This window comes from Magnolia sinica, chromosome 3 (assembly GCF_029962835.1).
Source record: "Magnolia sinica isolate HGM2019 chromosome 3, MsV1, whole genome shotgun sequence".
Lineage (NCBI taxonomy): Eukaryota > Viridiplantae > Streptophyta > Magnoliopsida > Magnoliales > Magnoliaceae > Magnolia > Magnolia sinica.
In genome coordinates, this window is record NC_080575.1 from 107839875 (window position 1) to 107853853 (window position 13979).

The 13979-nt window shown below is 38.0% G+C and overlaps 1 protein-coding gene across 2 annotated transcripts; it reads left to right on the forward strand.

Annotated features, from left to right (window-relative positions):
• Nucleotides 1-13488, forward strand: LOC131240612 (carboxyl-terminal-processing peptidase 2, chloroplastic). Of its 2 annotated transcripts, XM_058238927.1 has the most exons (13): nucleotides 1-150; nucleotides 1709-2075; nucleotides 2207-2356; nucleotides 3247-3329; nucleotides 3503-3711; nucleotides 5245-5313; nucleotides 5715-5833; nucleotides 6211-6286; nucleotides 6364-6405; nucleotides 10843-10951; nucleotides 12263-12360; nucleotides 12444-12537; nucleotides 13144-13488. In XM_058238927.1, exons 1-13 carry the CDS (start codon nucleotides 64-66, stop codon nucleotides 13267-13269), a joined length of 1629 nt encoding a protein of 542 aa, XP_058094910.1. In that variant the 5' UTR covers nucleotides 1-63; the 3' UTR covers nucleotides 13270-13488. The 2 variants fall into 2 exon arrangements, 1 of the variants encoding a protein (XP_058094910.1); XR_009168828.1 differs by lacking the exon at nucleotides 12263-12360 and having other exon boundaries at nucleotides 13144-13239.
• The last annotated feature ends 491 nt before the right edge of the window (nucleotides 13489-13979 follow it).

A 13979-nucleotide genomic window follows, 5' to 3' on the forward strand; every position in this document is an offset into this window, starting at 1 on the left:
TAGGCTTTATATAACATAAAAAGCGCAAAAGCGAGGATAGAGAAGCCGAAAAGGTTGGGAGTGATGGAGCTCCTCGCAAGCTCTCCTCCTTTTATCTTCAACAGGAACCTCAAACCCCATCTCCACACCCCAAAATTCATCAATTCGCAGGTACTCTCTCTCTCTCTCTCTCACATGGTTTTCAGGACACTGATTTGTCGAGCCACCGACGTGGATGGGCCTTTTCGTGAAAATCAAGGTGATCGGACGGTGGTAGCGATCCGATCAGTAGCCTGAAAGAGGGACTGTTAACTCAGAGAATGAGCAACGGTCTGCGTTCAGCGGCATAAGTATTCACAATTTCCGGACCGTCGAAGTTGTCCACTAACTGCGGTTTTTATTTTATTTTATTGTTGCTATAGCTCATCTATGCGATGTCCCACCAGATCAACGGTCCTGATCACCATGCATTTGCGAAATTTTAGGCAGTGCGCCAAATAGCATTTCTCCCACATGTCTTGTCGTAAGATGAAGAGTTCAGATATGCTAGGATTGAAGTTTTAGGGAAAATCATCCCATAGTGAAGGAAATTCGAAAGCTATCCAATAGTGAAGTAGAAGTGTCTTTTGGCAACCTGGAAATCGTAAATACTTACGAATTCAATTCCAGGGTACAATTTCCTGAGAATTTGAATCTTTCAATTATGTTTGGAAAACTGGAATTTGATTATGTGAAACCCAGAAACTTTGTTTGGATTTTAGGAAAGAATTGCCAGGAATCGTGCTATATGTATTCACAGGAGAAGGATCTTGAAGAGGTAAATCATATCAACTATGCCAACAGGACACACTAGTATAACGTGTGGCATTGGGCTCATAGTTAGATAGCCTTTGCTGTAAAATTAGGTACTTCGGGTTGGGGAAGTGTGGAGCTCTTTCTTAAAAGAGTTCTGAAAAATGACTGTTGGGAGGGTTTTCAATTCCTAGAATTTCCAAATGAACCTCCCAACAAGAATTCAAAAATTGTCTTTTGCTCTCAACTACTTCAACCTGCCAAACACGAGAATCTGCCTCTTGAATTGGTTAACAATTCCAGGCTTTACTTTTCCAGGCTGCGTAACAACCCCAAATCAATTTTGTTTTTCCCAATCTGTGTTATCATTTCTTCTATAACACAGGCACACAGTAATAGTTAGACAATAACCTTAAGTCCAAGTAGTGCAGTACATTGGTGTCAACTTGTCAAGTATGTACAACAATGGACAGTGGTTGATTCAAAGTATGTGGCGCCCAAATGATGAGTGGATCAGCCTAATTTTTGCACTAGGTGATTTTCTCAGGGACCAGCTGTTTGGACAGGTTAGATGTCATACACAGATGACACGTTGACAATTATGTCCTAGTTGAATGGTAACCTTACCGTTCAACTAGTTGCATTTGAGGCCTCCTCTATATGTATATAGGAGTAGGATCAATTTAGTATTCTTATTCTTTATTCTGTAAACAGTGGATTCAATAAAGCAAGTTGTAACTTAAAAAGGCCACGACTCGATGGTGCACTCTAAAATTTTCACTTCAAAGTATGTACAAGTCAGCATGGTTGATAAGTTAATGAGCTGTTTATGCGAGTAAATAAATAATTAATAGAATTCTAGGGTTCTTTATTGCATGTAATATTTATTTAATTGGTGGGTGTATTTCACTAATTCCTCTGATTAACCCCTTCTCAGGTTCTGCTATGGAAATTTCGGGTCTCTAGGATTGTAGGAGATGGTTTCCAAAATCGTTTATTATCTTTAGAGTATGATGTCAATGGTGGAAGAAAAGGTTGCAAGTCCCTCAAGATTGGTGATGGAGCTTTTATGTCATGCAGTTCCTTCTTTCAACCATTTTGGAAGCTTCAAAGCTTCACATCTCGGTCATGGTCGCTACTTCTTTGTACCGGCGCTACAAAGTTCAGGGAGTGCGCTACAAGTCACAAAGTACTAAATTGGAAAGAGAGGTTCAAAAGGCACTTCTTTGTGCTTTTCTTTCAGTTGGCCATTGGCATGGTGCTTATAATGTCACTTTCTGTGGCAGTTAGCAAGACGCCATCCTGTAAGCAAGCATCTCTTTATTTGGGTGCCTCTGAATTTTTTGATTTAGCGACAAACTAAAATGCATGCTATCTTAGATTGGATTTTTAATTTGTAAGCACAAGAAAATTCTTGTATGTGATTCAAATGTAGGGGCACTCACGGAAGAGAATCTTATTTTCTTGGAGGCATGGAGGACAATTGACCGTGCATATTTTGACAAGACTTTTAATGGGCAAAGTTGGTTTCGGTATCGAGAGAATGCACTTCGCAACGAACCAATGAACACACGAGAAGAGACATGTATGGTTTTCTTTCCTTGGTCTTTTATGCTGAAGCTACCTGCATGAATTACTGTCTAAATTTATGTTGAAACAGAATTTTCATTTACATGCACAAATTATTGTTATTTTTGGTCAGTAAATCGAGTAAGCATTTCTTAAACTACCATTTGTTTGAAGAGCCGATCAAATAAATCAATTACAACATGCGTGTTTCTGATACTGAAAAAATTAGTATTTGAAAACTTTCTCATGGGACCATGTCTACATTCTTTGTCAATAAACTACATTTACCAAAGCATGTGTATATGTTCTTTTCTATATGGTGATGGAACTAGCTTTTGGACCATTGATCCATTTGCATGATGTTAAAGAAGACAGCATTAACAATATGAATTCCATGTAAGCCCATGCTCTCTCCCAGTGGTATCCCTGCTTAATTTCTATGACAGAGAGTGACCTTGTATGATTGTTGCAGAACCTTTCGATCCGTTGTGGCCTGAGATCCAAACTGTTTGGTGTAAAAGTAAGTAATTTTGCCCGTGTTGCACTAGGCTGCAAAGTGAACCGAGTACCTTGATTGGTTGCCAACCTTAAGATATGCTAGGGATTCCAAGTAAGAGACCTGTACGAGTTACCTAAGTTCTAATTTTGCAATACATGAAGAGGCCAGGTACAAAAAAAAAAAAATCTTCCATGCCACCAGACACAGTCAAGTTTTATGCAGTTCATATTGAGGAACTTATGAACATTGAATTGTTGTTAGATTTACTTATTTAGGGATTACGACTGCAGAAGTTTGTTTTATTTTAAGTAAATATGTGATGTTCATTAATCCTTAGTTAAAAGTTAGGTGCACTTTTTTATATTTAATTCTTCCTCTAAATCTTATGAGATCATCCTTTTATTCAGATATGGCAATAAAGAAAATGCTTGCAACGCTTGATGATCCTTTCACTCGCTTTCTGGAACCAGATAAATTCAAGAGCTTGCGGGTATAAGGCTGTCTCTTCTTGTGATCTCAAATTATTTCATATTCGATTCTGGTTAGAACTTGAATTGGCAACCAAGTAGAGTCTGATTCAGCATGTATTAATGTCATCTTTGAAAGAAATTAATTGTATTGAATCTTCTTCTTAAAATCTGTCATTTTCTTCTTTGAAGGCAGTCTGGAACTCAGGGATCTCTTACAGGTGTGGGATTATCAATTGGCTATCCAACAGGAATTGATGGTTCACCTTCAGGACTTATTGTGATTTCATCTTCTCCTGGGGGGCCTGCAGAGAGGGCTGGCATTATGCCTGGTGATGTTATCTTATCAATTGATAATACAAGTACAGAGACCATGGGGTTATATGATGCAGCTGAACGCCTACAGTAAGTTTTCTACCATAATGACAATTGTAGTTTTCCATGTATTTCTTTATGCTGCCTAAAATAGATTGCTAACAGATTGTCCCAGAAAAATTTGCAGCCATTGGAGCACTTATGTGCTGTCAATTTGATTTATTTGTTTTGTTTAATACCACTGTCCTCATCATCTTCATAGCCTTGTCCCAGCTATTTGCATCTGCTTTACTAATGCTATTTCCCCAATCATTCTTATGTAAGGCCCTTTCCTCAGTTAGCTACATGCCTTCGTATGCCTTCTCACCACATTAATCCAAGCCCTTTTACTTCTTCCTGTCGTCCTCCTTGAAGGTCCTTCAACCCTTATCAAATTTCCACCTATTGCCACATTTGTCTCCAATTTTTGTAGTGCATGATGGAGCCATCTCAACATGCTCTCCATTGTTTTATCTCCTATGGTGGCTAATGATCTCTTGACTCTATCCTTGTCTTTCCATTCATCCATCTCGACATCCTAGTGCTGGTCAGTTGGTTCCTACTTGCCCAAAACTCATTTGTTGTACATAGTATGTTTCTTGGAAAAGCCTTTCATTTATTTCTTATGACATGAATCTTTGTAGCTTCCAATCATTCCTTAGTCAATGATGCATTGGTGGCAATTATTGTGAATCCCAATGCTCAATGGTACTAGTCATCATCATAGTCTTGCCACATTTTTTGTTCTGATCTTTTCTGTCATATATATATATTGATCCTTGTACAAGTAAATGCATTTCTTTCTACAGCTTAGTTGAATGTTGTTGGGAGATCTAATTCCAAGCTTATATCACTTTTTGGAAGTTTAACAAAAGCGTCTCATGCCATGCTCTCTAAATCACTTCTTCTTTTTTTTTCTTCTGATTTTTTTGCATTTTTTGCATTTTACTTTATTTTTCTTGTTGCATCCCCTTTATATTCCAGTCTGAGCTTTGGATTGTATTCTTTTACTGCTATTAATTCTGTAACTCATTACTAATGTTGCACAATTCCTTTTTAGATTCCTATCCCATTTGGAGACCTTGCTTTGGGGCTTTTTGTTCTGATGCACCCTTCAGAAATTCTATTTATTATACCAGTATGCATCATTAAAATGGAATTATCAATGCTTGACCTAAGGAGATTCTCCCTAGGGAACAATTTATTGCAATGTTTCTGTTTTCTTATGTTTGAAAATGTCATTATTGTCCATACCTTTTTTTTTTTTTTTTTTGCAACAACACCAAAGAAAAATATAATAATAATAATAATAAGGCAAAAGGTATCAATAGCAAGAACTTCCAACTTCTTGTCACCTTCAAGCCATGTTTTTCTTCCTATATCCCTTGGAAACTTCCTAATTGAAGATTATTTATTTATTTATTTATTTTGTCACAGTTGATCGTTTAAGACTATTTCCAATCTCAGTATGTCAAAAAAAAAAAAAAAACAATTAAAAAAATTAAAAAATAAATAAAATTAAAATAAAAATCACGTACTTATTCATTCATCTATTGTGTAACTAAAGAAAGAAACATTTTGCAGGGGTCCAGAGGGAAGCTTAGTAGAACTGGCCATTCGCAATGGACCTGAAATAAAGCAGGTTTCTTTAAAGTAAGTTTTCTATGATTTTTGTGTTCATGTTTAAAAATCCAATATCGTTTAGACTAAAGTTCATTCTGTGTTACTGGCCTGCTTTATGCTAAGATTTTTTTTACTACCCTTTAATGGGCACCTCATGGTTTAGAATGCTTTCATCTAAATCACCAAGAGGGGCTTTCCATCTTAATTCTCTTTACCATACAATTCATCATCATAGCATTGACCTAGAAACCCCGCTACTTGAGGTTGGCTTCTGTTTGCATGATTACTTGAAAAAAAAAAGTCTGGCTGCCTACCTGACAGGAACCTCCTTTACGTGGACGCTGGGCAAGCTATCACATCACTGCCAGGTGGAATTTTCTTTATTAGTATTACTATTATTATTCAGTTAACCATTTCCTTTTGTTTTGCAGGCGAGAGAGAGTTTCTCTGAACCCAGTGAAGTCAAGGCTATGTGAGGTTCAGAGTTCGGGGAAGGACAGATCCAGAATTGGATATATCAAACTGACGTCATTCAACCAAAATGCTTCCGGTGGGTAGTGCTAGCTATCGTCCTTCAGTAGCTTCTTTCAGAGCAAGATATCTACTCGGAGAATCCAAGCTGTCCTTTGAGTATCATTTGGTTCATAAGTAAATATTTTCGTAGTGAAAATTTGATTTGCTTTGTTTATAGATTTGTGTGTCTGTTACAAGTAGAGGCATGGCAAAGGGAAAATGTTGAAGCTAACTTCATTCATTTCTAATTTCTAGTTTGTAACAAAGTCCATTGTCAAGTAACTGCATTTTAGTTTTTGATTTACCTACTAAAATTTGTATTACCGCCTGCATACTCAGGATAGGGTGGATTTGAATGGGATTTAGATGGGCCAATTTCCATGTAATATGTTCTGAAAGAGGCTTTTCTTATAGGAGCTGTCAAGGAAGCCATCGAAACTTTAAGAAGTGACAATGTCAATGCCTTTGTGTTGGACCTTCGAAATAACAGGTAATTCACTTTTTAATGTGTATCCATGTTTGCATTCACCCTTAAGTGTGCTTCTGATACACTGAAATTTGGTGCAGTGGTGGATCTTTCCCAGAAGGAATCGAGATCGCCAAGATCTGGTAGGCTTCTTCACAGAATCAACAGAACAGCAGAATGCATCTGTTGTATGCATTTACATTTTTTTTTTCTGTATTCTGTTATATACCGTGGTCTTTTATACCATGGTCAATGAAATATTTTTTTTGAAAGATGATACTTTATTAAAAAAAGAAAAAGAAAAAAGAACTAAAAAACCTAGGAAAAAGCTACATCAGCCCTAAGCTAATTTACAACAACAAAGCAGCCCCCTGCTGCACCCCTAAACCTCCCTCAGGGGGCCCAATCCTGAAACAACCTTACTAAGGACCCCCCGAATTCCCCTTGCATTTATTATGAAAACATTGGTCAATCCTTTCTCCCCAAATTGCCCACAATAATGCCAACAATGCCATCCTCCGCCTTTTCATTCCTAGTTTGCCTCCGTCCGCTGCGTGCCAAGCAACAAAGAGATCTTCTATCAAACCAGGAATAACCCAATAAACTGTTGCCATTCTGAAGATTCCAGCCCAAACTTCAGACATATAAGAGCAATGATGGAAGATATGGCCAATTGACTCTGCCTGGCGATAGCACAGAAAACAAACACTGGGGAGGATCATTCCGTGCTTGCATAAATTGTCAATCGTTGGCACTTTCTTCCTTCCAAAAATGCACATCCCATTTCTGCAGGAATGTACCTAGATCTGAAGAAATCCTCAATGAAAAGAAATAGGTCCCTACTAATCAGATTCCAGAATCTTTGAAAAAGATTGAAGGAAAGCCATCCAACCCCGGAGATTTATCCTTCTCAAGAGAAAAGACAGCCTCCTTGATTTCCTCCAAAGAAATGAAGGCTTCAAGACCATCTGCCTGATCTCTCGAAAGAGCGCAGAAAGACATTGTCTGGCCAAGGTCTTACAAAATCGTCAGCTAAGAGGAGAGAAGAATAATAGTTAACAATTGCCTCAGAAATTTCAGGTTTGTCATTCAAAGATTTTACCCTCAACCACTAAAGGGGGGGGGAGAGAGAGAGAGAGAGAGATGACCCGAGCCCAAGCGTTTGCTATCTCATGAAAGAATTTCGTATTTTTCCCCTTCTTTTAGACAAATTGCTCAGGATCTTTGACTCCACTTTATCTCTTTAATTCTAGAATTATAGTCGAGCGAGAACTTAGCTCTGATAGCTTGCTCTTCCTCCGACAAAGGCCCTAATTCTTCCTTGTTGTCCAAGCTTTGAAGCACACTAGAATAGACTCCATCTCCTTTTCCCTAGCATCAAAGACCTCATGATGCTAGCATTTTAGTTTCAATTTCAACATTTGAAGTTTTTTGAAATATGACTGCAATCGTTTACTAATAATTGATTTGAGACTTCTACACTCACATGCATACTCATGCATTTTTATGCATTCATACTTACATTATGTTCCTTGAGTTGGATTGAGAAGGACAAAGGGAGAGATTATGAGAAGAAGCGAGTGAAAATAGAGAAAAGGTTTAGAATGTGGTGACGCCCCTAGCCTCTCCTTTTACTAACATTAGGCAAGGTGTACCAAAACGGTTATGTTTTGGCCGTAATGACCGATTCATACTAGTAATGGCCAAGGCTGTTACGCAATACGGGTTCGAAGCGGGGTGGGAGAGAATTGGAGTCATAACAGCCGTTATGGTCCTCATCTGTATCGGTCGTTATAGGGCATAACGGCAGGGTGGGTGAGATAATTGTAGCCTTAATGGCCATTATGGTCCCCATGTCAGCTGTTGCAAGGTATAATAGCGGTTACGGCCTGTGACGGAGAAGGAAAAAAAAAAAAAAAACTTAATTGTTTGTTGTTTTCTTCTTCTAGGGCTACTAACATCTCTGACAATCCATGTGACCTTAATACCTTATGAACAAGTTGGATGGCAAATAAACATCATGGTGAGCCTAGGAAGGTTACAATGGTTTGTGTCATTGTCCCCACTACTTTTTGTGGTATAGTCCACTTGAGCTTTGGATGTGCCTCATTTTAGGGCTCACTCCCTAAAATTATCTGGCAAAATGGACGGACTGTGGATATAACACATACATCATGGTGGGGCCCACAAAACTTTGCCACGTCAACACACTACCGAGGTCGGTCTGTGCTATTCCGCCAAATCAGCAACTGATGCAAGGAAGGACATGATGAGGTCAATCACCGTCTTCTTCAGGGATAACTACTTCTAATCCACGGAGCTTCTCTGGACTACTCACAGAGATTCCTAGAATCCACGAGGGATGAAAATAGAAATAATTTCTAATAATTCAAAATAAATTGATTGATGACAAAAAAATGAAATTACAACCCTTTAAATAGTGAACTCAAACCTAGGACAGTTTTAGACTCTAACTCCCTAAAAACGTGACTTACTATAAATAGTAAACTTACTATTTATAGACGGTCATGACTCATGATTCCTACTGGACTTCATGGTTTTTAGCCAAAAATAGTAAGTGTACAATTTGGCCTAACCGCAACCGCGTTATTCTCCTAATTTTTCTAAGCCTTTTTCATATTGGGCACGACTCCTAAAACTCAAAAGATCAAAAGTTATGATCAAATTAAAACTTACTATTTTTAGTAAAACTGAGAATAAAAAGGATTTTCGACCGTCGATTTGATGGAATCTCGCAAATCTGGCATGGGCAACTCGGCTCAGCCGGGTTGGTTGGCTAAAGTAGTTTCTCCTACCCCAAAATCATATATGATATGTCGAAAACCCATTCCGGTTTGCGAGATACGACTGTTTTAAGGTTCGGACGGTCTTGATCACCTCCACCTCTGATCGAGCCTTCTTTGGTCCATCTTGGCCATGAAAGAGTCCGTGACCCACTCTACATCAGCAACACTATACATCTGAATTTAATTTCAATGTTTCTTAAGATTTATTGGGAGAAATGATATCAAATTGTTAGATATAGAAATTACATGATAGGAATAGGACACAAAACTACAAAAGTCTTTTGAGTTTGTATGTTGAAATGTACGTGAGTTGTGAGGAATGTAATACACCAATACTGTGACTAATAGTAAAACCTGCAAATATGATATTTTTGGTATTACATTCATTCTAATAAATTTATCATTGATATTATTTAGTTAGAAAATTAAATATAGAAGGTTTGCAGTCAATCCCAGGTTGCTAGGTTCATAAATTCATTAGACAACCCAATACATCATTCTCACTAAAGAGTGGACTGTTACACTATCATAGACATGTTCAAAACCAAAAAATGCATGCATATTCGGAATATTTATATTTTCTGATTATTATTATTATTATTTTCAGAATTTTTCGAGCCCAAAAAAAAAAAAAAAACCAACAACCGATATGAAGGCGTATCAGCCGTTAAGTTGATTCTCTATATCGGTAATGGTGGTGATTGTTACGGCCACGTTACCGACACGGAACATTTTGACATTAGGGCTTCCATTATATATGTGAAAGTACATAAATACTCCCTATGCTTAAGTTATTCCATAACCAAAAGCTCGCACGCTTAAACTCTATGCTAACCCATAACCTTAAGGACTAAACAAAAGGAACAATAAAATGAAACAATAGAAATCATAATCTCCACATGAAGTGGGCCACACATGCAATCATCACCATCCATCACCATCTGTCAACATGTTCAGACAATTGTATGTAACCTATATGCTCAAACGCTCATGCACACGAGAAAGGCACAAACATCTACACGCATTCAGATGTGCATATACATATATGCCTTTAACCAATGACTGGATTTGCTGCATCTCCAATCAAACTAAAGGAGTGCAGCTCAAGATCAAGAACTTAAATAGCCAGCCACTTCGGGAGTTAATATCATGAAGGAATAACAAAATGAAACAATAAAAATCATAATCTCCACATTAAGTGGGCCATACGCGCAATCATCACAATCCATACGGTCTGCCAACATGTTCAGATAATTGTATGTAACCTATATGTTCCAACACTCATGCACACAGGACAGGCACAAACATCTATACACATTCAGATGTGCATATGCTTATATGCCTCTAACCAATGACTGGATTTGCTGCATCTCCAATCAAACTAAAGGAGTGCCACTCAAGATCAAGAACTTATATAGCCAGTCACTTCAGGAATTAATAACATGAAGGGCATCATTACTTGACTGCTAGCACAACCTATGTTGCCCCAGTACTTCAATCATACTTGCATACCTGTGCTGAATATGTACTGCTTGCAAGTAGCGGTCAGAGATTTAGAAACTTAATTGCATTAAAATTGTAGATTCATACTTTTGTTGAGGATAATGGCACTTGAGAGTTATTTTTATCTGAATGTCTGTGGCTCTTTCAGTTGCTCCCTTACCACCTGCAATTAGATACTGTTCTACAGGGAATGCTTCCGTAGTTTTATCAAGTTGGTGTAATTGTTTAATATTCGGAACTAGTGCTCATTACCATCGGTCTGTCATTTAGGTTGGATAAAGGTGTAATTGTCTATATTTGCGATAGTCGTGGTGTTCGAGATATATACGAGACTGATGGAAGTAATGCAATAGCAGCATCAGAACCTCTGGCTGTGTTGGTATGCTCTCTTCTTTTCAACTTTTATGAACTCTTTTTTAATTCTCCCATGACATCACCTTGAATTGGAAGAAATATCAAGAGTGATAAACTATGGTTGACGGGAATACAATATACACTTGGAAGTTGGAACAACTCATCCATTAGCAGCTTTTCCAATACTGTTTGCATGACCTGTTAGTCAGTGATATTCATTGTTTCTGGTTTTCCAATGTAAGTGCTGAAGAAAGAGAAGGTCCACAATATCTTCTTTTGACCTTTGAATGGCCCACTGGCCCACCTAGGAGTGTATTGTGAACAGATCATTGAATACCGACTGCAGTCCAAATCTCGCTATGAAGAAAGTCCCCATTTCCTTTGCCACCGGGTAATGAATAAAAAGATAATTGACAGATTCTTCATTAGCCATGCATGTTATGCACCTATTCAGAAGCATGAAATTCCTCTTATTCTTCGAGTTGTCCACTGTCAAGTTTTTTCTTTTTTTGGATAGGTGAGAATTTTATTAAACAAACAAAGAGAAAAATACAAAAAGAAGAGAGCAGGGCAGAACCGAAAAGGAAAAAAGAAAAAGGAAGAGAAATAGAAGGAACGACAAAAATAAATAAATAAAATTACAGAACCAGACCTGAGGCTGGCTAGAAAACCCCAGAAAACAAAACTACGGGGCCCAATCCCTAAAAAACACAAACCCTCGAGATCTTATTGACTATGGCTTGCCAGGAAAACACCTTCATTCTTGGGAGTGCCGGAGATATCCATTCACCCATGCTTCTTCTAGTGGTTCATCTGCCCATTTATTCTGGACCCAGTGCTCTTTCCTCTCCTTAATAGGCTCAAATGTATCATGATCCTGCCCAGATTACAAGCTGTCGGATATTTTATTTCATGAGTGGTGTATTGAATATGGACTAGGACTAGATCGGATTAGGCCAGATTCCTTGCAAAACCATCCCCATAGAACTCCAATTGCAGGGATCCACCCCGTGTCGAAAATATTGAAACAGGGTTATTGGGTGCTTCTTACGTTGCATTTCTTATACGGTTGCATTGCGTGATTCCAATCAGTTCTGAAATGGACTGGAGACTTAACAACTAGTTAGCATCAGCGTCTTCTATCACCCATGTTCATAGGGAGGTTGATGCTGTTGAGGGATTTGATTATGTTTCCTACTTTGCTGGGGCTTAGGTCCTTATCTTTTATCAAGTCCCTTTCTTAAAGAAGCAGTACTTAAAAGGGAATGGATTTTTTATAGATTTAAAAAAAACAAAAAAAAAAAACTGCTGTGTTTACTCTTAGAGTTTCCTTTAGGTAAATAAAGGAACTGCAAGTGCGAGCGAGATATTAGCTGGAGCCCTGAAAGATAACAAGCGTGCAGTGCTATTTGGGGAGCCCACATTTGGAAAAGGGTAACAACTGTTACTTCTGTGCAGCATCCATCAATTTGAATTCTTTTCTGGCTTTAATAGTTTATTCAATGTCCTATGCACAGGAAGATCCAGTCAGTTTTTGAGCTATCTGATGGATCCGGCTTGGCTGTTACTGTGGCCCGGTATGAAACCCCTGCTCACACTGACATTGACAAGGTTTGTTTCTTCTTTATCATTTCTATTTCCTTTACAGTGGCTAGTTAGGGTGGAAAACATTGAATGTGTATAATGCCAACCAGATGTAGAGGATTTTGGAGTAGCCTTGTTATGAAATTTGTCAGACCAATAGGTGGATATTTTCACAAAATCTGGCAAAACTGAAGCCCATTTCCTCTTTCACTATCAAGCCGGCCATTTTCCTCTCCCCATGATTGCATTTAAATAAGAACTTGTATCACCAAAAATGGGTTTCTCAGATTCTCTCTGCTGTCAAGACTTGCTTTTGCTATTTTCAAACTACTTTTTGCTTCTCAAATCCCTCTCATTTCCTCACTTGTCTATTGGATGCAACTCTCGTCTTCTGTTACATTCATTTATTTTCCAATTCATCCCTAATATTTCTTTCCATTTTTTAATTTCTTTGTTTTTTTGCCTTTTCTTTTGTTTCCTTGAATTTTAGCAAGTTCAAAAATAAGGTAACATGCGTCATTGTTATGCAACAACTGAACACAGAATGTGGAATGTATGTGTGTTGTTCTTATGCTACACATATTTTAAACTACAATTAACCCATTTTCTATCCATTGGACTTCTCTATTCAAGGTTGGTGTGATCCCAGACCATCCTCTACCAACATCATTTCCATTTGATGAAGACGAGCTCTGCAGATGCCTCAAGGATCCTGCTTCATCCTGTAACCTCGGCAGTGTCAAGCTATTTTCAAGATGACTTGTCGGTGGCTTCAGAAGTGTAATTGGCATTCTTTAACATGCAAAGCTTTGATTGATGCGATTGCCATTTGGCATTCTTATTTGTGTGATTTATGTAGTTCCGGGTGGAAGGTTCGGATCATGGAATTTGTCTGGGGCATCAACAATTTAGGACGATTCTTTTGTTTGTATTATATTATTTATTCATGGTAATGGAATAACTATATTTAAAATTTAATTTAATTTTTTTTTAATAAAAAGGTTGCTTTATTTTTGGATTTCTTTAGATTATATGTTACTGCTGATGTCTTCCAATGAATATCATGGATGGACTACATACAGTTACCGACAATGAAATGAAAGAACTTGGCAAGCACCCAATACACTCGCTAGTAGAGCAACCCCAGAAATTCCCTAGTCAGAAGCCGTGGAGAAGTTTTTATTTCTTGTTTGTTTGTTTCCTAAAACCCTAACAGGCTTTTGAGAGACTGCAGGGAGGTTTCTAAATTTTCCTTATTTCGGCCCAGGATGTTATGGATAATAGGATGTGTGACCTGGAACTTTACGGTATAAGCAGTTTTTCAAGTTCTTGGCAGGAGGGGCAAGCTTTGGTGAGCCAGATCACTGGATGCTTGCACAATAAGCAGGTTTTTAATTCTGGCAAGTGTGACCTATACGGATACTATTGTCCTATGCCCAAAAAATATACTGGCTAGAGCAATTGTAACT